Consider the following 24544-nt stretch of genomic DNA (forward strand, 5'->3'; position numbering starts at 1 on the left):
AGCTATTAAAATGTGTTATTTTATTTTATTTTATAGAAAGCAAACAACAAAACAAAGCAAGTAAGCGGGTAAGAATTCAATATTGGCATATGTGGCTTAGCATATTTCCATCTGTCATTTTTAAATGCCAAACTTCAACTTAACAGCAAAGGTGATTTTCTTTTCTTTTCCCCCCATTTTATAAATCAACATTGTTTGAGCCGAGTACTTGATTGTTCATTCTGTTTTATCCATTCATGTCTTTTTTGAAAGATTTTCCCCTGCTGCCAAAAGTACATTCCAAAAATATAATGGTTCCATTGCAATTTCATGTCCCAGGATGGTGTGTGCAGGGCCGGCCCAGCCTATAAGCGAACTAAGCAGCCGCGTAGGGCCCCGAGGCGTTAATAGGGCCCCCAATCTGGCAACCCGTCTTATGCGAAGTGCAAGCGCAGCGTGCGCCACTAGTGTAGTAGCGCTGCTGGCGCGGCAGCGCACACAGCGGTAACATATAACGCACAAACCGCATTTATTTGTAATGACAATCTGGCAACTAAGACACCAAACCTGCGCTGATTGGGCAACTTCATTGTGCGCGAGGAGCTCGAGAGCAAAACATAAACACAACACAACGTGGTCCTCATGTCCAGAAGAATATATCTCCCGGTGCCGAAAAACGAAAGAAGAAACTTCTTGACGATGTAAAGAAACTGCAAACTCAACAACACTCTCCAGGTATTGAACTTCTCTTACAAAGAGACGGTTAATGCTGCTGTTTGAAACAACACGATTCTGTCACGTTAGTTCGCTCAGGCTGGAGGCGACGAGAGCTCTGCCCCGCGCACAATATGTGTCTGAATGAAAGATAATAAGCTTAACATTTACACCAGCCCGTGTTAGCTGCAGGTGAGGCCGGTGAGGGGCCTCTATGCCCCGGTCACTAAGAGGCGGAGATCCGGTCCGGACGAGCGCCGTCTCGTCCAGAACCTCTGACATGAGACTTTGGAGTGAACAGTGTTCGGCCCCTGTCCCGGGCCCCTGTCCCCTGTCCCGGGCCCCTGCCCCGGGCCCCTGTGCAGCCTCAGTCAGAGATGAGCGGGTTTGAGTTTGCGTCCCCTCTCTCTCACATCACCATGTGTGAGATCAATCGTGACTTGTGATGTCTGTTTTACTTTGACTTCTTAAAGTGGAATGAGAGGAACGTAAATGTTTATGCATGTAAGGTCCATCAGCCAATCACATCGCAGCATTGTTTCATGCAGGAGTCCAGTGTGTGATGTTCTGATCAGAACAAACATGTATAGTGTAATTCACTTTTAATAGATTTAAATTAAACATTTACATTTATTTAAAAAGCATCATTAGACTATTTGTTATAAATTATAATAAATTGATAGTGAAAAATAACCAGACATATTATGATTATGTCTGTTATAGAATAATACTATATATTTTTATATAAAAGTGGCAAAGTTGCAGAAACGCAGTCTCTTCACAATAGCGAGGTTTGGACCTTCAGTTCTAGTTCTGTTCATTCTCTGGGAATTAACATTTTTGCACTGTTTTATCAGTGTTAATTGTTAATCAAGCAATGCTTATGCCATTTGTTTAATTTAATATAACTTGTTTTGTCACTTTGGCAAGAAGGAACAGTTGGGAGCTGTAAAAGATAAATTAGTAAGGATAACTATTAATTTTACATTTTCAGTTAAAATGAATCAATTTGATCATAATTATTTTTCATAGCCAATATTGTATTGAGTAATTAAGTACACTAATGTATTAATAACTGGCTTTAATCATTTTCTCCTGGCAGTTTCATCACATCATCATTTTATAGCATTACAACCTCAACATTTTACTCTTACTTTAGCCGGCTGGACCACATTAAAATGCACCAGAAGACCCAAAAAAGGTCTGAAAATCTCTGGGGGAGGGCCCCCAGACCCCCCCTGTTCATTAATTTAAACTGCTAATGTGGCTGTCGACCCTTAACGCCCACAAATACGCCCAAAAACATATCTGGGACGTGTGTTATTTGTACAGGGAGTAGAGGTGATGTCAGTGGAATACCAAGTTGCATTGTGGGATTTAAGTTATCAATATTTGAGCTTGTGAGGTGCTGAGAATAAACTAACTGGCAAACGGATGCCCTCGCATTTTGGTGCGCTTTGTTTGCGTTGAAGAAAGTTCCCATATGTGAATTGTTTACTGACAATGGCAATAAAACTGATTCTGATGACGTGGTGAGGGGCCCCCAAAAATGTTTTCGCTTAGGGCCCCCTGAAGGCTTGGGCCGGCCCTGGGTGTGTGGGATCTTTAATGTTGAAAATAATTCTGGCAGCCACAATGATGTGATTTAATAATCTCATGTAACGAATACATGCATGTACTAAAATACACAAGTGGCAAACACGAGACATAAACAGACGATAAAATGTTCGACGACTGCTCGGTACAGCTCAACACGACAACCCACACTTTTATTGCGAAACGCACCAACCGGAAGTGACTTTGTTGATTCACGTTGGCTTCACATTGGACTCAAGAAGAACTGCGAAATCTCTGAGAAGAAGGACAGCGCCCAAATAACTGTAAACCTGTGCAAAAAACATTGTGCGGCAGAAATGGGACGCGACCCACTCATACTGTGTGGTCGGACCGCCAAACGAAGGTGAGAGCCGTTCCTTTTTGGTCAAAGATCCGCTATACGTTTTCCTCTACATGGGCATTGGGCACGCGCGAGTCCTTCCTTTTTCCGAGGAGCATTATTAGCGACCAGCTGGCTGTGATTCACAGTTTTTCCTGCGCGCGGTGCTTTCTGTAAAACCTCATAAATAATAGTTTAAGCCGGTTAGGCAGCCGGGGGTCTAGATGGGGGCTTCGTGAGGAGTTTTTTGTGGCCTGCGGTGCGCTCTATGGTGGGAGCTGAATACTAAATGCAGCAGGACACTGTTTCCTAAGTTTGTTGTGTGAACTCCTCCATCCTTCAGTGCTGGGCCCGGGCGCAGAGCAGGGGCGTCATAGGAGTTTCAGAGCCCCTCCACATGTCGCTTCATTTGTTTTGTTTTAGCTTTATTCTTATCTGGAATTTAGGTGGTGGTATTTTAAAGAAAGCATCACTTCTATGATCTTCTACTCGGACAAACTTTTGGATCCTCAAGGGAAATTACTTGGACACAGTAGCTCTCACATTACATTATAATAACCCATCAAAGAGTACAGCATACGAGGTAATACGATTCAGAGTAATTAAAGTAGCAACAATACTAAAATAATTAGACATAGTGATTCATTGCTCCAGGATATACTGGACTAAACACAACAATGAGTCCATCACTTTAACCCTCTTGTTATGACAATCAGTAAAGATGCTGTTGTCAAGATAACTGCATTATTGTTACGAAACGTTTGGATTCAGTGTCTTTGCATCAATTATATTTAGTTTTTATAAGCAATTGTAAGTTTATGATTAGACTGTATTACTATTCAAAGTACTGAAAGTGTTTAAAGCTGGAGAGGACACTGTTCCTGTCTTAACAGAGTTGGAGAGTCAGAGTGTCTAGATGTTTTAAACAAAACTGCAGTCTTGTGAGGTGACTACCAACAGCGTCCACTTTGTTCACTCTGCTTGAAGAAGATTTATCCAGCTAATTATTCCTAATGTAAGGTTTGAAGCACATTGGCGAGTGAGTAAAATGTATAATAGTTGGATAAATGTCGGTCAGGGCATAGCAGTCCGTCTTCAGCTTCAGTGTTTGTGTGAAGAGTCCTATGGATTTATTCTCATGATGAGGCTGTATTAATAATGTTCCCACGTTTATTATTCAAACATATGGAGAGCCGTGTAGCACTTTCTTTTCCACCTTTTAACTCAGACCAACCACAGTTAATCCTTGGATTTATTACTGGGTTATTAAGACCTCCGGCTTTGATCACCTTAAACAGTTAATAAAACTGAGATGAATGGCACAAGTTTACTGTCATCCCGGTTGTTTACTGATCTGTGTTTTGTGGTTTGTAACAAATGGCCTTTTAAGGTAAAATACATAGATTGCATTATTCTTTTGTTTTGTAAAATAAAGTGATTATGAACGCATCGTGAGGCTTTTGCTCTCATCCCACGTGTTATATGGATTTGCCTTTTGCTTGACAGATTTAGTTTGGTCTAAGTCTCTAATCTCTTGTGTGACTAGATTAGCTCAAGCACGACCCCCTTCTGTTTTTTTTTCTTATGTTCTAATAATATGTGTTGTCTTCATTTAGTAGTAAGTCACACACATTGTAGAAACATTTCTTATATTCTGTGTAGAATTTCCTGTTGTAGTTAGCCGCCGAGCTTCCTGTTGGATATGGAGGGGGTGGAGAAATAGGAAAGGGGAAGACTAGCACAAGCGGTTCAAACTCCTTACTGTTGTCACTTGTGGCCCTCAGTCTCTGTCTAGTCACTTAGTCAATTCAAAATTAAAATGACTGAAGTAGTCAAAGACTGTAATGACAAACCAGGGGAAATATGTGTAAAGAGCAGGTAAAACTGGACAGTGCTGCAACTAAAATGTTTGTCTAATTACAGGACATGTCCATCACTTTGTTAAAGTGCAACATCCAACTGTTCGAGCAGGTGAGGAGCACGACACCCATTATTATATTTTAATAGCTGCAATAGCAGTCTCAGTAGTCTAATCACAGTTATTACAATTTGGTATCAAAAATGTACTAATACTAATAATAAAATGTACTACTACTACTACTACTACTATTATAGTGTCCTATGGCCCTCCACTTCATAAATCTTTCAAAATGCGGTGTTGAAAATGAGACCGCAAGTCTCTAGAGGCCAACCTGTATAGAAAATAATTAATAATATCTTACTACTGGTCTCATAAATTACACAATCCTTGTCTTGCTGTAGTGGTGGTAGAAGTAGCATTAGTGGTAGTGTAGTAGCCGTTTCAATATTTTTTCTTTTTTTTCCCTACGCTCTTGTCTTTGTATTTCAGCACTGTTTGATCTCAAAGAAGCACCAGCCATAAGGAAGCAGGATGTTCACAGGCTCCACCAAACTGCCTCCTGCTAAAACGCCTCAGCCTGAGCGGTTGGATGAAGTGTATGCAGCTCTACGCAGAGGACTACAGTGAGTAAACATGTTAGACTCTGTTGACATTGAAGGCTGTAGCTGAAAGCCTGATAGAATAAGCAGGAAATAATGTTGACTTTGAATCCTCAAAAGGCTGGTTGTTGTTTTCTGTCAGGTCATACCTACAGGTCCATCAGCTGGAGTTGGACAGTCTGGGGCAGCAGAGCAGAGAAAATAAAAGGAATGGGCGCTTGGTGAGAGTCAAACCAGTTTCTCCAGTATCAATTGGTCCAGTGTTGTGTCGGGCGTTTTTTAAAATGCTAATTGTTTTTAATTATTCACAGGGATCATTGTATGAGCTGGATAAGGTTAGTTTCATCACTCTGGCTTTTGGATTTGAACAATGAAACCGGACCGTATACATTTTCACTTACCAACAATAGGAATAATCAATAAATTAAGATAAAAGGAGAATAGAAACATGCAAAACAAGTAAAGACTTTTAAAAGAGAACTTAGAATAAAATAATACTAATAGTAAAAGAATAATAATAGTTAAAATAGTTGAAGAATAATAGTTAAAGGCGGTATGGACGATTTTTCGGCGATTTGAGAACGCAGGTGGAAGTGCGCATGCGCACTCTCCCGTGCGGACTGATACAACACACACGTGCGTTTGTTTATTAGCGCAACGGAGCGCATCGCATCTCTCGTCTCCCGTAGATTTCTGTCCACTTCTGCGTCAGCTCGAACTGTCTTTCTCCGTCTTCATTTTGCCCCGTACACTGAGGGAACTATATTATGATAGATCCATGCGCTTAGGCACGCGGAAACGTGGGGACGAGCCTGACGCTGCAGGTGAGCGATAGGTGCGTTTTATGATTGATACGTGGCAGGACAAATGATTTATCCACGCCACGAGGAAATATGATAAAAAAATTGCTGAAAAAAAATCGTCCATACCACCTTTAAAATAGTTGGATTTAACACAAGATTGTGCAGGTAGAGCAAAGAGAAAAGACTAGAAAATTATGATGTACAATAAGTGGTTATGACTATGGCTATGTGTGGTGCAGCGGGTGTCAGTGTATTATTGAGTGTACTCCTTAACGCTTCAACAAGTTATACCTCATTACGATCGCTTTCACAGTAGTACGTGTGCTATTACTTTTGAAATTTCAACAACTTGTACTTTTTGCAGAATTTTCAAAAGTATTAGTACTCCCCAGTGAAATAAATGGGGCATTATGAGTGTCTACGGAAATCTTTAGGCTTTATTCTTTAGGCTTTATTCTTTAGGCTTTATTCTTTAGGCTTTATTCTTTAGGCTTTATTCTTTAGGCTTTATTCTTTAGGCTTTATTCTTTAGGCTTTATTCTTTAGGCTTTATTCTTTAGGCTTTATTCTTTAGGCTTTATTGTGTGTGTGTGTGTGTGTGTGTGTGTGTGTGTGTGTGTGTGTGTGTGTGTGTGTGTGTGTGTGTGTGTGTGTGTGTGTGTGTGTGTGTGTGTGTGTGTGTGTGTGTGTGTGTGTGTGTGTGTGTGTGTGTGTGTGTGTGTGTGTGTGTGTGTGTGTGTGTGTGTGTGTGTGTGTGTGTGTGTGTGCGTGTGTGTGTGTGCGTGCGTGCGTGCGTGCGTGCGTGCGTGCGTGCGTGCGTGCGTGCGTGCGTGCGTGCGTGCGTGCGTGCGTGCGTGCGTGCGTGCGTGCGTGCGTGCGTGCGTGCGTGCGTGCGTGCGTGCGTGCGTGCGTGCGTGCGTGCGTGCGTGCGTGCGTGTCCGTCCAGCCGTTGCAAATTATCTAGTTGTTATTATACATATGCAACAATAACATGGAATTTCCCTTTATAGCAAGTCAAGGCCATAGAGAGGTTTATGCGTCGTCTTGAATTCCACCTCAGTAAGGTAAATATGAATAATATATTTGATATTGGAGAAGTTTTTCAAGAACAACCTGGTGATCATTGATTGTCCAGGTTGAAGAGTTGTATGATGCTTATTGTATTCAACGGCGACTGCGCGATGGAGCAAGTAAAATGGTGGCAGCCTTTAATTTGGCCAGTGGCAGTAAAGAAGCCAGAGAAAGTTTAAGTGAAGCCAACAAAGGCTACAGGGAATGCACAGAGGTAAGTTCATCTCATATTTAGTATTGACAAAAAAATCGGTGCACATTTTAGTTGTTTTGTCAAATTAGCCAATATGAATAGTCACTTGCCAGTTTGAATAAATGGCACTGCTGTATTGTAGTTGGTTTAATAATATTTTCTCCACAGCATATGTGCAGTCTTGAAAGTGAACTAGAGAGCCACATGGGAGAGTTTCATGTCAAGATGAAGGGTGAGTCTATTCATGTCTGTACTTCCCATTTTCCCTTCTTGGCAACTTCTCATTTTCTTGTTCTTCAATGATTCAGGACTTGCTGGCTTTGCGCGGTTGTGTGCTGGTGACCAATATGAGGTAAGAATGATTTTTCAGACTGTTTTCCTGTGGGTGTGGATTTTATCACCATGCTACTTCCTCTTTAGGTTCTTATGCGTTACGGCCGGCAACGCTGGAGGCTCAGAGGCCGTGTGGAAGTCAGCAACAAACAGATCTGGGACAGTGAGGAGTACATATTCATGCCTCTGGTCACTGAACTCCTGTCCATAAAGGTAATACACATTAAAAACACAAGGCATTATATCTTTATTACACAATTATTTTACATTCTTACTAGAATCTGCATAGTTGTATTTGTACTTTTCTAGTTTTTATTACACATAATGGCCATTTTATGGGACACTATCAAAAAACACATTTACACATTGACTATGCTATCCTCACAATTGGCTAATTGTTGTGACATGAAGTTTCTCCTCTCTCCGGTTGTCAAGGTGACGGAGCTGAAGAGCTTGGCGAATCACGTCGTAGTTGGCACTGTGTCGTGTGAAATGCTGGATCTGTTTTGCCCGCTTCCCCAGACGCTGGCGGTGGACATCAACGACCTCGGAACAGTGAAGCTCAATTTAGAGGTCACGTGGAGGTAAAGCCCAACATCTGAAACACCTTTTAGAGCAGGTGGAGGTCTTAAGGAGTCATTCATTTGCTCATCCTGTTTCTGAATGCCACTAAAGTCCATTCGTCACTGTGTAATGACTGTACTTTGATACATTGTTTTCATCAGGGAAACAAAAAACAAACAAACAGTAAAACAAGTTTATTGTTTTATCATTTAATTTCATCACCCTGCATCCATAGATTTTTTTTTTTTTAACAATTTAAATAAAGACTGGAGATTCTATTATAGATATCACACTATTGGCTCTTTACAATACAATGTTACACTATCATGCTAACACACTGAATTATTTGTATTCTTCTGTGTGTTTTCAGTCCATTTGATAAGGATGATCAGACGTCGTCCAGCAGTACAGTCTCCAAGCGGCTGCTGTCCAACCAGAGCCCCCCGGACACGCCCTCGATGAGAGAGCAGGTGTTCTATGTGAGTCATGTGGTCATACTCAGCATTTTCTGCTTGCAGCTGCTCAGACAGACCTTATTTTTTAGCATGCAGAAGGATTATTGCATCCTTAATTAAACTTGCAGTGTAACTATGTAAACCATTGTCTTATTCAGTGTTTATTGTGTGTCATTTGTTGTTTCAATGCCTTGTTCTATTTCAGCGGCTTCCCAACTGTTTTATGTGTAGTGGTAGAACAGATGAGAGGTTTCACAGAGCACAGTGTGTGCGGGGCATGTCTGAGGCGAGCGGGGCAGGTCTGGTGGTGAATGGTAGCAGTAGGAGGATGAGTGACAGCACGAGTACGTATGAACGCAGCTGTGGTCCTTGTAGCTGTTTAATAGTAGTTGAGTAGTGCTCCAATGTGTCCCTCCTCTTGCTCACCTCGCCGAGGAGCGGGCTTCACGGCGGACTACACAGCTGCTCACTGGTGGTCGATTTCCACGATGGTGTGATGGCCCGGACGGTCTACTTGCATTGCCAATTGAATTGTACAACACCTTGAGTCACGTCTGTGCTACAGTCGGTGTGTCTTGGTTGTAGTTCTAGCACTAGATTAGGATTTAGGGCAAAAGCCAGAACATGAATAGTAAAATCACATCAAAAACATAAATACCTATCTTTTAAACAATCAGTATTGTGTTTGATTTTATTCTCATTTGCCTCTCCTTTTGTTTTTAGTCTTTGCTGAAGCGACAGGGTGAAGTGGAGAACGGAACCGTGTGGTCAAACTCGTCTGAATCCTCTGACGATTCGTCAAGTCCAGCTTTGGCTCACCCGACACAGCGCCTTATTGCCTCAAACCTTCTGCAAACCACTCTCACCAATCAATTCTCACTCAGTCCAAACAAATCCAGTGCGTCAACTCCATCGCTCTCCTCCAACCAGGAGGAGGAGGAGTCGGAGGCGCCTGAAGTTTTCTGTTTGAACGATTCAGTGCCTAACGGTCACCTTCAGACGCCGTCCTCTGACTGTAAAGCCTCTGACAGAGCATCGCTCCAGTCTGCTGACCTGTCTGAGACCTCTGTGGACCTGTGCAGTTCCTGTCCTGATGTGTCCGAGTCCCCCACGCCATTGGTGGACAGTTTGTCCGAGGCCAGCTGTGATCAGCAAAAAGACTCAGTATTTGAGACTCCAGAGACAGATGCAGAGACAGGGGACTTTACTGAAACGCTACTAGAAAAACTTGAAGAGGAGACAGAAGAGAAACAGCAGCCAACATGTGCTGAGGACGTGAATCATGCTCAGAAGGAAGAGGAAACTCCAGAGGTAAGTTTCTACTTGCATTTTGAAAATAAAATGTGTAAACCATTGTAATGTGACAATCCTTTATTCTTTTAAGGTTCCTTTTCCAACATCTGCAAGTTTCAACCTAGAAGTGGAAACTGCTCTGGAAAGTTTTGACTTCTTGAACTGCTCTGACCTGGAGGAAGATAGGGACGAAGATAGGGACGAAGAAGGGGATGAGGATGATGACAACGTTCACGAAGACGACGAACAAAAGGAGACCCAGGTCAAACCAAAAGGAGAAGAAGAGGACCAAAACCAGTCAATAGAGAACCATAACGACTCGACAGAGGAGACTGCAGAGAATAAGGAAAAAGACATCTTCTCAGAAGGAAGGTTAGTTTAACAACGTCCATGGTAATGGCAGCCACACTGTTTGTACAATTGACAGATTCCTCAATTCTGGGGTGGAATATTAGGGATTTTCTTCCTCTACCATGAGAAATTGTTTTATATCTGGTTCTAGACGATTATAAGCCTTAAATATCAAAATCTACTTCTATCCTTGCAAAAATGTTTTGCAGCTGCCACGTTTGATAGGATTTGTTTCATAAAATAGACAAATAAACAAAACCTTTTTTCTCCACAGTGATGAAGAGGTAATTTGTGATCTAAATATAATTATGGAAGCTCCAGAAGGATTTAGGAACTCTGATGAAGACGGTTATTCTGAATCACAGGTAAAATTGAATGCGTTTTAAGCATTAAAAACATGTTGAAACAAAATACACATGTACTTAAATCAAAATAAAATGTTTTCTACAAAGGAGTCAAGTGTTGCTGACCTGCAGGATCTAGGTCAGATTGAAATGCCAGAGGAGCCACAGAAATCAGACCAAGAAAAGGGAGATGAGCAGCATGGTAGGAGGAGTTAGACACTGTCACAGATTCATGTGGTGATACACATCTTATTTGTTGTTTATTTTTAGAAGAAGCAACGTCTCATGATCAGGAGGAGCCCTCAGCACCCAGCCAACTGGCCACATCTGTCTTCTAATGCTCCGAGGTGGACCATAGTTCTGCTCCAGGCCCAGGGAGATCTCTCTCACTGGTCAGACAAACAGGCTCCCACTTTATGGTGGAGTTTGTGCATTTAACAGAGTTGGCCTTGTGTACGTCCAAGAAAACTCTGGCCTCAGCTGCGTCTAACAACCACCAAACACGAAGATGTTCCCACATGTCCTTATCATTTCAACGCTCACATCGAGATGCCTGCTTCTTTCGTTTACTCAGTTACAAATAGACCTTGTTTAAATATTTCAGAATTTTTGGAGCTTTATATATATTTTTAAATGACAAAACATTTCAAGTTTTAGTCCTTCTCTCATAAAGCTCTATTTGACAGCTAATGTCAGTATTTTTGGATAAGTAATTTTACTGTTTGCAGTGTTACATTGGTAAAAAGCTCAGATCTGTTTATAAAGAGATTTGATGAGCGCATCGTTTGCTTCATTGTTCCTATGAAGTTACAAAGCCACTCACTTGCCACATTTAAAGTTGTCCTCTTGAAAACCACTTTTTATTTTTGCCATTATTCCTCTTTTTAATGGACATTATTTTATGTTTACAGGCACATTATGAACACAATGAATATAAAACACTCCAATGCTGTGCTGTCAAAGGTCATTCAATCTTTTGCAGTGATAATATGTATCTGCATGTGTAGTGGCCTCACACTGCCATTGTGTGTATCAAAGCTCAAATCAGCTGTTTGTGTTTAAGCTAAAGCTAAAGCTCCAGTTCAAGGGGGCGTCAGGTGTGGCTGCCTCTAGGGGGCGCAATATTATGTGTGAGCTTCTTCATGCTTAACGTGCCCTAAAGCCTCTTCTCTCAGAAAGTGCCTCACGTGATAGATTTAGAGGGTTTAAATAAGTGAATGCCAGAGGAGACCAAGCAAAGAGAACAGTGTTTATTTTGACTAAGCGTGTGCACAAGAAATATTTACTGTTTCATATAAAAGAATTGTGTATGTCTTGAATTGTTAAAATGTTTATGTTCTGAAATGTCCAAACTTTATAAAGGTTTCTTTAAAACAAATGCAGCTTGTCCTCGTCTTTGCGGATGACTCCATACGCGTACACTGTAATTATGGCTGACTCATTGTGGCTTATGGCAATAAAAGTCACAAACCAAGAATGCACAGCCCACAATTTTAAGGATTTTATTTTTAAAACACAATTTCTAAAAATAATTGACTTAAGACAAAAAGGCATAAGTTAAAATTATATTTATGTAAAAGTTATGGCGCACACACTTAACATCAGCTGCGCTACATTGTAAAATGTCAATACATAGTTACTGTATTAACGAATGGTCTTAAAACACTAACTGCCACAAATGTACCAAAAGCAGAGAAAAAAACTCAAACCTAAACTCACCAAGGCAAAATGTGACTATTAAAATTGTTTACACTATTTAAAACATGTGTGCGCAGCCAATCCAAGAACTAGACACCTCTGTGATCAGTGAAAACAACAGGACAAGTAAACAAAACAAAAACACACTCAAGTCTGAAAATAAAAGGAAAAACGTTTGATCATTTGAGGTGTAAAATGACTAGAAATGTAAAGGAATTAGAGTGTTGTAAACAGTGGATCTACCTAAATGTTGAGAGGCTGCTCCACAGACGCTCCCAGCTTGTTCAGAGCTGCACTGAGCCCAGACTTCAGTGCTGTGTAGTCCGGCTGCTCGTTGTACTCCAGGGCCATCACAGCAGACAGGAAGGACTGAAACGCTCCTACAGCAACTTAAACAAAAGATGGTAAAACACACATACCGAGACAACACATTGAGCCAAGAATTTAGCCCACCACAAACGTTCTTCTTTCCATAGCAGTGGTGCAGAAGGTTAGGTACATCTTTTATGTACCTGAATACACAGAAAACATAAACTGTAATGTAGTGCCACAATACTAAAAGTTCAATTTTCAACTTCGATACAAAGGAACAGGCTTAGTACTTGATACTCGACACTACAGTGATAACAAAAGAATTGCACAAATAGACACATTTCAAGATAATAGTTTTAGATTAAAACAAGAACATTTAATACTGTCCAGGGAATCATTTGTCTTGATTATTTCATGACTCATTAGTATCGGTACTTGTTCAAATGAGTGTGTAGTTTCAAACTAGTTTTAGTATTGATTAGTATCCGATAGTTGTACTTTTGAACACCCTACTGTGATTGTACTTAATCTGAGGTAAATGATCGTACTTTCTTTTCTCTGCTGCGATCTGTTCGGGTTGACTTAGTGTAGTCCAAGGTAGAGTTCCCGTGTGCCAATACAGCATACAGTAACCCAGAGACTGAAGATCACTGCGACGCGACGGAGCTGAAACATGACAAAATACTGCTAAAGTACACTCAAACACCACCAAATTATATCATTGCTAAAAAAAACACTATCACATCTGAATTTTTTGACTGAAAAGAAAGCTATTGTCGACTATCATCTTAAAGCTATGAAGCAACATCCTGCATAAATCTTTAACTGACCTGCACCACTGTGAGAGTCCAAACTAATTGACTCCACAGCACCCTCATTTGGTGTTCTGCTGCCTTCTCTGTACTCCACATGGTGACCTCCGGGACAATACCTGAAGGCATGGTTGTATCCAACAAGAAACACCTGGACGCAAACACACCGCCTGTCAGTATCTACAAATGCACAGTTTTGAAATTTAAAAATGCTATATTTACCTGTGGCCCTTGTCCTTGATCTATATAGATATTCTCTGCATTAATATCAGCGTGGACGTACTCATTTGAATGAATATAAAGCAAGACGTCAAGCTGCAATGGAATTTTCATCATTTTCTATTTTTTTTTTTTTTAAATGAACCGATAGCGACTGTACTTACAATGCGGCATGCCAACTGCAGAACTGTAGCCTCTGACAAAAGCTTGTTGTGTTTGTTCATTAAAGACAGGAGAGACTGGCCCATATTTGGGAAAACTAAAAACCTACGATAGAATAAAAAAAGAAAGACACTTGTTAATCCTCTGAAAATGCCTATTCAACTTTGGACCACATCCTAACAGACCTATACGAGTCTGCGTGTAATCCAAAGCCAACGCATTGAGGCAGCCCAATCAAATCCATTTTGTGTTGTTTGACCCATCGTTCTACTATAAAAAGACAGATGTTACGCCAAAGCAAAACCCATAAAACGTGCATATTCTTTAGGTTTGTTCATCATCGGGCAAAACAGAAAAGTAAATGTCTCTTACTCGATGCAGATTTAGCAGCTCTTTGCAAAAAATTCTGCTCATTAAAGATTTTGCCATCCTTTGCCCCCTAAAAGAAAAGCACTATATGTTGAGTCTCACATCAAGTGGTTTTATGTAGTATTCATACACAATTACCAGTTTGACAGTGTAGTTAGATTCTTTTGCCTTTGGTGGTGAAGCTAAAAAAGTGTTTTTTTTATTATTGAAACATGTTGACAAATGACAGTTTGAGAGATAATGTGTAAAATACAAATTTTACTAATGATTTACCTTCATACATGAGCTCTGTTGTTGCATGACTGAGCAATCTGACCAACTCCCACTTTTTTCCAGTTGTATCTATCAACTCGGTTCCTTCCTGAAGAGGCTCCAAAGCAGGAACCACTTTTGTCTTCTTAGATTTGCCTTTCCCTATCACAACAAAAACAGGTTAGGAGGTTTTGACAAATGAAAAATGGATGTATTAGGTTTCCCTCACCTTTTAAAGGAGATTTTGAGTTCGGAGACATAATCGGTGAAAACATTGGTACTGCCAAAACCTCTGCATCTTCAATCTGCTCAGCTTTCCGTTTTGATTTGCCCCTAACTTCATAAAGCATAGGAAATATCGTTGCAAAATTATTCTTAATTTACCCCAAACCATATATCGGCCTTGTCATGTTATTGCATATTATTCTCACCATTTCTGGATTTTGCTAAAGGAGAAGAGTCTAAAGACTCTCCTCGAATGTCAGCTTTAAAAGAGACCGTCTTTGGAGGAATAGCATGGATCATACTTACTGCATGAAATATAAATACATACAGTACAGTTACAAGTATGCGTATATTTTGGGTTCATAAATGAACCAGTCCAGCTGAATCTTACCTTCAGGTGCATTTACAGGAAACGTCACTGGTGAAGGAGCATCTTTGATATTGAGATTGTCCAGACGAAGTGAGTTACGAGTCTTTTGAAGTGGCGGACGGGGGGACACTATACTTGTGGTAAGAGAAGCTCGAGCTGTGAAATATAAAAGCAGTATTGAAGTATCTGATTCAACAGTAATGCCAAATGTTGTTGTTGTTTTTACCAGTTTTTGGTTCAAAGACTGGGCTTGAAATTAGGCCTTTATGTTCTACAGTTGCTTCATAACTTGTGGAAGGAGACAGAGAGAAAAGTTTTGGACCAGGAGCCACAGGAGCCTCAGGAAAAGCCAGCTTCTCTCCACAAGAAGGACAGAACTTAAAGTCTGGCAACAGGTTTGTTCCACACTGAGGGCAGAAGTGGAAAGCCATTCTGCAAACAAACATGTTTACTAGTCTATCTAATGTGACCTCAACATTAGAATCAATGCAATCAATGTGTTTAACAGTGACACGCCTACATGTAAAGCTTTAGCCTGTGTTTGGGTGGGACTGACACTTCCTCCACACAGATAAAACATTTTATATCAGAGAATCAGAAAAGATTTATTGCCATCGCCAATGCCAATGAACAAAATTCACAAACATAGGAACTTGCTTTGGTGATTCTGTGCAACATAAATCAATGAACAATGATAAAACAACATATATAAAATCAAAAGGGGGATTAATTAAAGAAAAACTATTTAAATCGACTATAGGATAAGGGTGTATCTCCATTAAATATAGAATTTAAAATATAGGTAACCATATAAATGATAAATTGACTTGAGCTTGATACCGTCATTGCAATGACAGAGGTCTAAGATTGTAGAATAATCCAAAGATACATGATGCACAACAGAGTTGGTTAGCATAGCATAGCATATTTAGTTTTTCAACTTAACTTACAGTAACTTGCGTTGTGTTGTATTGAAAAACACATGAAGCCTATTTTAAGTTAAAACGTTTGCAGATACGTAATGACTTTAATTTATCTTTGTTTTTACCCTTTTGTTTTGCTGCTCATACTTCTGTTTCTTGACTTCCTCATTCTATGTCCCGGAAGCGGGATCACAGTGTTCTGCTCAGGAGCGCCCCCTGTCAGGAACAACCAAGCACCGCAACCACCAACTATAAGTTTTAATAAAACTAGACAATTGTCGCCATGGCAACTCAAAGTAAACAACACGTAGTTCCAGCGGTCATGTTGGGAGTGTAAACGTGTATATTTTGAGGACTTTTACCCGTTTAAAAAACATATATTACATATATATACACAATACTTCCCCTCATTATTAGAACCACAGAAATGCAATAGTATGTCAAGTCAAACCCTTTAGTCAACTAAATGTTTGGCCCCCGGCTTAAATTTTTGCCCCTGGCATAAAAATATTTTTGCTGCAAAAATCATCAATCAACATAATCACACTCGCAGCAATTGCCACAGCAACAGAATGCATAATCTCTCTAGCTTTTATTATATCAATATAAACTTATTGCTAAAGAATAAAGTCTAAAGAAGGAAGCCTAAAAAATGAAGTCTAAAGAATAAAGTCTAAAGAATACTGCCATAATACCAACCGCCATATAGAATAAAGTCTGAAGAATAAAGTCTGGCGGCAATGTAACGCTTGGATACCTGCTGTCATAAAACAACAACAACCAAAGAAGAACTTAAAAATAAAAAAACATTCACTGAATTATTTATCAAATAAGATTGAAACTATACTGCCATTTCAATTGATTAAAATGGTTCACTTTATAAGTGAAAATCTTAAATTATATTAATATTTACACTTTTTTATAAAGAGTTAATCAAAGAAAAGGCCTCAAAATTCCATAAATAGTTTATTTTTGTAAATAGTTACCCTTTTTCTATACAATAATAATACAATTTAGGGTTTCAATGATTTAAGTGATATGGAGGAAATTATGTGCAACCACTACCAGTACTTTCAAAGGATAATTCTTATCTTAAACTATAAACAATATACTGAAATCAGAGTGCAACAACAGTAAATTACATTGGTGAAATTAAAACTGTTAATTTTTTTATGCAACATATAAATGGCATCATTCACACAACTTATTTACACCCAATAAAATGTTCACATTCTATCTATATTAGTTCCAGAGATTTACCGGTACAAACTGTCTTTGTTTTACAACTGTTGATTTGTTCTCCTACGCCTCAAATTTAGCCTTAATATATTATACTGTGCTTATTAATCATTTTAATACAAAGGTTCATTAGTGTGCCTTATGATGAAATCAAAATGAAAAATCTCAAAACATCAGCTTGACAATGTATTCTGCTGCAGAAAGAGGGGGCTATTGGCATTGAATTTTACATTTCCTTAATACAAGAGTGAGATTGATCTTTGATTTTGTGCAAACACATAAGAACAGTGGACAGCAAAAAGAGCAGCACAGTCAAAAACATAAATGTTGCCAACAGCACATTGTTAAAGGATGTCCAACAGTGGAAACATAAGATAAAGATTGTGTCCTAAAATATTTGCAGTTGGATTAAAAGCAAAGAAAACCACTTATAATCAAATGAAGCATCAGGTATAGGCACCGTGTTTAAGGCACAAATGACAAAGTTTACATCTTCACATGAAATAAATATCCTCCAGTCCCCAAAAATACAAAGCTTTTCAAAAGATGCATAATAATATGACCTGTTATAAAAATGCCCCCATTTTAAAAGGGCATCGAGTGTGTATTGCCACGCAGTGCAGCGTAGAAATACATTCCCGTGTATAATGTACATAAAGACACTTCTTCAAATCTTGAACTTGGCCGTTTTCTAATATTGAACCGGTGTTGGGCGAAGTTCTTTGTTTAACACGCACACTTGCTTTTATCTGGACTTTCTGACAGGTCTGCGTTTGTGTTTCCATTCGCTCGGACCGTTCCATCTGGGATCCAGGACTTGTCCACACACCGCTCCATTCGCTTCATGATTAGATCCAGCAGAACATCCACAGCCTCGTTCACGTTCTGGCCATTAGCGGCACTGGTCTCAAAATAAGGGATTCTGTGGGACACAAAACCATAAAATAAAATCCTTCCAATGGGCGGGAGCAAGCGCATTTACTATCTAATCCAAATATTTGTCTTTCAAGGAGGAACAACTTGGCTTGACATTCTCGGCAGGCTTTGGCAAACAGTAAAACCACTGCCTCTTTTACAAACGTGGGATAGGTGAATGTAGGTTAGACCCATACCCATATTTCTCTGCCAGCTCTCGCGCCTCATCTTCACGGACAGCCCTCTGATCCGAGAGGTCGCACTTGTTCCCACACAAAACGATGTCTGGGTTTTCACAGTATGCGTGGACTTGCAACTGACCTGAAGAAAAAAGTTTTTAGAGTGCTTATTTGAACACTATGTGACAGTACAACCGTCAGTTAATATGAGACGGTCTAGTTCTGTTGGGCTTCTACGTGGTCTGACAGCAACATACTCATCCAGTTTCTGACGTTCAAGAAGCTTTGTTCGTTTGTGAGGTCAAACAGGAGGAGGAAACCCATCGCATCCCGGAAAAAAGCTGTCGTCAAACTGCGAAACCTAACGGCAAACAAAACTAAATGAAGTTGTGGAAGTTGAGTGTTTGCACAAGAAGCGGAGTGGTTTATACCTCTCTTGACCTGCTGTGTCCCACAGCTGCATGTGGATCTTCTGCCCTTTACCGGACGAGCCATCAGAGCCAGTGGATTTATAAACCTGGACAAATCAGAGGCAATCAGAAATGTAGAATGTAAGTAAATTATTAAAGTATACGAGAGATAAACACTCTCTACTGCTGTACCCGGGTGCATCAGTGTAAATATTCTGTCTCTGGATGAATAAAACTACCATACAATCCCCTGATATGCACTCAATTTATTGATGAACGTGCAACGATCATGACGAGTTGACTATAAAAAAAATTATTGAGAATATTATATTGTATTTTGAACCTTGTAATTGTTAAACACTCAAAAACACATTGAAAAATACCTTTGAATAACAAAGACAGTGGCATTATTAAATCAAATGTAAAAAAAAATAATACATACAATACATTTGTAAATATTTTCCTTAAAAGAAGCCAGTAACCATTTTCCGATTTATTATTTGGTTTACAGTGCCTTTAAAAGTCTCAATATACAATGTTTGTCATAATAGCTGACTGGTCAACTACACAAATAATAATTAGTTGCACTTTAACACAAAGAGTTCAATCCCTGAGCTCCTCTTGTACAGAGATGGATAGATCTTCCAATTTATTTGTTCTTGATGAAAGCCAGATAATCCTTTTACAGGTACTCTTCATGTACGGAACTCTTTTATCATTTAATTAAAGTGTGATTATGGTGCAAACGTTTTTGAAATGGCCACAGGCTCCGTTACACGAGTGAATGATCTTCATGTAAATACAAGTTTATATAGTTATGGCTCGGTGTTTGCTCTGAAGGAGGGAGCTGCTGCATTAGTCATATTCAGATCCCTGTAGCAACATTCACATGCACCACAGCTGATTGTACTGTGACTCACCAGGCGTTTTTCTCTGAAGTCGATTCCCACTGTAGTGATGAACTTGGAGTTGAATTTGCCGTCTGTGTACTGGAACAGGAAGCTGGTCTTTCCTACGCCAGAGTCTCCAAGGGCAAGGAATTTTATGAGGTAATCGTAGTCCCCATCAGACATTGTGAGAGCAAATAATCTGAAACAAATAAGTCAAAACAGTCAGCACAACCTTATATTAAAAACCTACATAACAGAGGGCAAGAAAAGGATTTTACAAGGATTCCCACCTTTTCACATTACAGCTATGAAGGCACTATTTAATGCCGTTTTAGAATTTAGCACAGCTTTTGCATTTAGGGACACACAAACGTAAGGAAATTAATATCACAATGTGATTGGTTATTCCCCGGTCACTCATGATGAGAGTAGATGCATCTGTGAGAGCAAAGTGTTGCATTAAATACAAGTAATAATACAAATAATGCACTGAACATAACAATCTCTCCATCAGTATTTCATTTCATGCCATAAATCTCCCACGGCCAAGACTAAAACCACAGGTGTATTCACACTTTCGAGCAGAAAAGTTCTTTGACATACCCAGACCAGACCCAAGTACTGTATATTCTCCATAGTTTTAATTAAACACAAATCCAAATACAAGCCTAAAAGTAAAAACTACATCACTAATAAAAACAAAGTTGGCAGTAATATCAGGCTCATCAGGTGCAAATGAATCAATCTGATAAATAAAGCATTTGCACACAGGCACTGACAAGAGCTACATCAGAGCCATTCTTTACTGACATATTTCATCACACATGACATGAAAGAATAGAGTTGTAAACAGATTATGTCGTTTCAAAATCGTGTTATGCAAGTGACCAGTGTAAAAGCAAAAATGTGTATGCTCTTTAGTTTGGTTCAGGAAAATTAACACTTACTTGAGCCTAACTAACTTGATATTAATTTAACTTGTACTTGTAATCATGTGTAAATGTAACTAATGAGAAAGGGAGTCCAAATCAAAGCACAAATGTGTCACATGACTTGTAAAAAGTATTCAGTTAAGTCTGCATTCTTTCTCCCCAGCCCCCACTGAGCTTTTCATCAGAGTTTAACGTGCGTGAAAACCCAAGACCCTTGATAAATGCACTGGGACCCCCAGAACTAACTGAGACAAATGTGGGGAAAAAACATGAATTGTACAATTAAAACATAATGTTTTGCTTGTTTTTGTTTCCCTAGTTTTATTTTTCTGTGCTCATTCTGTGAGTTCATGATCAGTAAAGGTGTAATCCTAATCCAGCAACGTGATCGTCTGATTTACTCCATTATGTTTTGCACTTTGAGTTTCAGTGAATGAAATAAAAGAGCTTAATTTGTCCCTTCATTTGCAGATAATGTTTCCCATTAATAGACTAACTCTAACCTCTAATCTAGTGTTGAAATGAACCCAACTCAATGTCTGGAGACAAATGTAACATTTGTATTTAAAAACCCAGACATGTCGTTTCTCCGTCTTATCAGCTCACAGAGGAAGTAACTTAGATGACACAGGAAGATTATGTCTATTTAGGCAATAATGAGCAAGAATATCCTGTCCCCTTTTCTGCTCACTGAAATGACTTTTGAAAAACTTCTAGGCTTATATTTGAGTCGTTTATTTAAAAATAGTGTGGATTAACTTCATAGTAAAGTGTAAACTGGTATTTAAGTGTCTATTCAGTAAAAGAATAAGGACATTGTTTACCTAAACCCTCATGTTTCCCACATCCCTGAGACAACAGCGCCTTGTATGAGTGAAACATCCCAGGACAGTGCACTCCTTTAGACACGGAGAAGACTCTTAAAACAACTATGTCATTCAATTACCACAAACGAGCCGTGATGTCGATTAAAGTGCGTACACAAGGTATTCAGCTACACAGAGTTACACAGTGAAAATGTGAGCGCACTGTACGAATCCACAGTGTGTTTACTACGGTGCACGACAGACCTCCAATCTTAGTGCTAGAATTATTGAGAGAAGAAAAGGTTTAATGGATTTCAACAATTACTGTTACTTAAGTGTGGCCACCATTATTAAATCTATGTTTTAAATTGTTTGATTACACTAAAAAGGTAGCCAATTTTTTGATGACACATTTCGTTAATCAATTGTCACAAAACACAAAGAACCAAAAACAATAATTTTAATTCAATCTACAGTCCAAAATTAGCCCAAAATCTAAAGAACGTTATTTTATCTGGCTGTTTTTGTCACATTTAACTTTACTTTGTCTTTTAAAAAGTTAAATTCCGTAAAGCCGGTCACAAACTTGAGGAATAGTCGCATGTTAGACCACGGGAATAAAAGAAAATTAAAGATTTCACACTTTGGTTACAATCTCAAGCCCTCTCTCAATGATCATAACACTAAAATTTGATATCGTGACATCCCTGTAATCAATCTTCAGTGATGGTAAACTGCATTCCTTAAAAAGGGCGCGTGGCTGTGCCGTAATAACCAATGGCTAAACAGCATAAATGAAGTGTTTATAGAAATCCAGACATTTGGTTTATTGAGAAATGCAAGTGTAATGGTTGAATATTTCCTCATAGACAGCTTTGAGCCAGGTTTACACCATCTATTAGACAGTAAATGTTTGTTTGAGGGAGCAGGAGAGCAGCTGGTTCCTGGAGAGGCCACTGTTTGCCAGCTCAGTCACTAACAAAACAGGCCTTGGCTCATTTGTAAAGAGCTTCAAGATCCACCCAGAAGCCGTCGGTTCCTCTGGAAAATCCGGATTAGTAATGTCTCATAAACATCACCTTGCACAAGATGAAAAAGGATGCAGTTTAATAGTGAACAGAAATAGCCCCGCACAACCACTCCGACCATATCTGGAGTTTATCGGGCTGTTACTAAAGTCTGGCCTCATGGGGTCTTATCTGTAGTCATGACCAGGGTCTGGCACCAAATAAAAAAGAGGCAAACTCAACTCCAAAGCTGAGAAGCAAACACTCCAAATCAATTAAGTGAAGCAAACAGAAAAAGTAATGACCCTCAGCTGTTCCTCGTGTGATTGTTAGAATCAAGTGACCCCTCTCACACAAAAATCATGACTTTCTGCCAAAAAGTAATCATGACTTTCTGCCAGTCTGCCATCCAAATAAGGGCGACTTCTTAAAGTGTCAAACTGGCAGTAAGAGTTGCTACATGTTGAGTGGTTGAGGGCAACATTGTGAAACACGCAGCTTTACTGACAGAGCAAGAGGAAAACACACTTTCGACACAGGACACAATGTGTGTGAAGAAGAAAACCCCGCGCACTCGTTTACCGTGTGTGCACATTAGGACATGAAACACTTTCTTTTGGTTTTTAAATCTGTAAAGTGCACTTCAGCGCGTTTCGAGGGACATTTCCTGAAAAGAGTTTGTCCTTAAACAGCACTCACCAGCAGCAGCAGCCCGAGCAGCGGCGGAGTCTCTGCTTCCTCGACTCTCACAACTGGTTTTCCCCTCGAGTAAATCTTTTCGCCACAGTCTTTGTGAAGTTCAGCTCAAGTCTACTTCGTCCGCTGTCTCCTCTGGGCCATTAGTGACACGAGAGCGACTTCACTGCGCACTACCTCCACCTTCCTCCACTGCAGCTCCGCCCCTCGAGGCTTCAGCCGCGTGAGGATGATGATGATGAGGAGGATGATGACGATGGAGGAGGATGATGATGATGGAGGAGGATGATGATGGAGGAGGAGAAGGATGATGATGAGGAGGAGGAGGAGGAGGAGGAGGAGGATGGGGGAGGAAGATGATGATGAGGAGGAGGAGGATGATGATGAGGAGGAGGAGGAGGAGGAGGATGATGGGGGAGGAAGATGATGATGATGAGGAGGAGGAGGAGAAGGAGGAGAAGGAGGGTGATGAGGAGGAGGAGGCTGATGATGGGAGAGGAAGATGATGATGATGAGGAGGATGGTGATGATGATGATGATGATGATGATGATATAATGGAGGGGGAGGAGGATGATGATGAGGAGGAGAAGGATGAGGAGGAGGAGGAGGAGGAGGAGGAGGAAGATGATGATGGAGGAGGAGGATGATGATGGAGGAGGAGGGGGATGATGATGATGGAGGAGGAGGAGAAGGATAATGATGGAGGAGGAAGATGAGGAGGATGATGATGATGATGATGATGGAGGAGGAGGAGAAGGATGATGATGGAGGAGGAAGATCATGGAGGGGGATGATGATGGAGGAGGAGAAGGATGATGATGAGGAGGAGGATGATAATGATGGAGGAGGATGATGATGAGGAGGAGGATGATGATGGAGGAGGAGAAGGATGATGATGAGGAGGAGGAGGAGGAGGATGATGATGATGGAGGAGGATGATGATGGAGGAGGATGATGATGGAGGAGGAGAAGGATGATGATGAGGAGGATGATGATGATGGAGGAGGATGATGATGGAGGAGGATGATGATGGAGGAGGATGATGATGGAGGAGGAGAAGGATGATGATGAGGAGGATGATGATGATGGAGGAGGATGATGATGGAGGAGGATGATGATGGAGGAGGAGAAGGATGATGATGATGATGAGGAGGAGGATGGGGGGGAAGATGATGATGAGGAGGAGGAGGAGGAGGAGAAGGAGGAGAAGGAGGGTGATAAGGAGGAGGCTGATGATGGGGGAGGAAGATGATGATGAGGAGGAGGATGGTGATGATGATGATGATGATGATATAATGGAGGGGGAGGAGGATGATGATGAGGAGGAGAAGGACGAGGAGGAGGAAGATGATGATGGAGGAGGAGGAGGATGATGGAGGAGGAAGATGATGGAGGAGGAGGAAGATGAGGAGGATGATGATGATGATGATGATGATGGAGGAGGAGAAGGATGATGATGAGGAGGAGGAAGATGATGATGATGGAGGATGATGATGATGGAGGAGGAGGAGGAGGAGGAGGAGGAGCAGGGTGAGGAGGGAAAACAGTGTCCACAGATGAGTCAAAGTCAGAGGGACTCGGGGGCCCAGCATCCATGAGGGTCCATCTGGGGTCCACAATTAAAACTGAAC

At 40.3% G+C, this 24544-nt stretch overlaps 3 protein-coding genes across 6 annotated transcripts; 1 reads left to right on the forward strand and 2 right to left on the reverse strand.

Moving 5' to 3' along the window:
- The first annotated feature begins 2484 nt into the window (after positions 1-2484).
- Positions 2485-11874, forward strand: LOC140380645 (rho family-interacting cell polarization regulator 2-like). Of its 3 annotated transcripts, XM_072464518.1 has the most exons (18): positions 2485-2653; positions 4553-4600; positions 4980-5113; positions 5232-5310; positions 5401-5424; positions 6903-6956; positions 7028-7177; positions 7325-7388; positions 7465-7508; positions 7577-7702; positions 7925-8073; positions 8424-8532; positions 9232-9819; positions 9893-9973; positions 10004-10173; positions 10427-10517; positions 10605-10698; positions 10767-11874. In XM_072464518.1, the coding sequence occupies exons 3-18, from the start codon at positions 5022-5024 to the stop codon at positions 10832-10834; spliced, it is 1983 nt and encodes a 660-aa protein (XP_072320619.1). In that variant the 5' UTR covers positions 2485-2653; positions 4553-4600; positions 4980-5021; the 3' UTR covers positions 10835-11874. The 3 variants fall into 3 exon arrangements, with proteins under 3 accessions (XP_072320619.1, XP_072320617.1, XP_072320618.1); XM_072464516.1 differs by having other exon boundaries at positions 9893-10173; XM_072464517.1 differs by lacking the exon at positions 5401-5424 and having other exon boundaries at positions 5232-5334; positions 9893-10173.
- Positions 11875-11982: 108 nt separating this feature from the next.
- vrk3 (VRK serine/threonine kinase 3) lies at positions 11983-16011 on the reverse strand. Of its 2 annotated transcripts, XM_072464520.1 has the most exons (16): positions 15964-16011; positions 15142-15347; positions 14937-15071; positions 14752-14850; positions 14550-14657; positions 14342-14482; positions 14207-14250; positions 14072-14138; positions 13885-13969; positions 13702-13804; positions 13541-13633; positions 13337-13469; positions 13055-13172; positions 12648-12706; positions 12438-12583; positions 12262-12347 (listed from the first exon to the last, which is right to left on the reverse strand). In XM_072464520.1, exons 1-15 carry the CDS (start codon positions 16005-16007, stop codon positions 12438-12440), a joined length of 1581 nt encoding a protein of 526 aa, XP_072320621.1. In that variant the 5' UTR covers positions 16008-16011; the 3' UTR covers positions 12262-12347. The 2 variants fall into 2 exon arrangements, with proteins under 2 accessions (XP_072320620.1, XP_072320621.1); XM_072464519.1 differs by having other exon boundaries at positions 11983-12347; positions 12438-12706.
- A 1784-nt stretch (positions 16012-17795) lies between these two features.
- rab27a (RAB27A, member RAS oncogene family) lies at positions 17796-19678 on the reverse strand. The gene is made up of 5 exons (XM_072465153.1): positions 19502-19678; positions 18603-18688; positions 18429-18532; positions 18190-18313; positions 17796-17999 (listed from the first exon to the last, which is right to left on the reverse strand). Exons 1-5 carry the CDS (start codon positions 19652-19654, stop codon positions 17804-17806), a joined length of 663 nt encoding a protein of 220 aa, XP_072321254.1. The 5' UTR covers positions 19655-19678; the 3' UTR covers positions 17796-17803.
- Between the last annotated feature and the right edge of the window lie 4866 nt (positions 19679-24544).

This window comes from Eucyclogobius newberryi, unplaced genomic scaffold, assembly GCF_026437365.1.
Source record: "Eucyclogobius newberryi isolate DKJ021-1_F unplaced genomic scaffold, fEucNew1.0.hap1 SCAF_5, whole genome shotgun sequence".
In the NCBI taxonomy this organism is placed as follows: domain Eukaryota; kingdom Metazoa; phylum Chordata; class Actinopteri; order Gobiiformes; family Gobiidae; genus Eucyclogobius; species Eucyclogobius newberryi.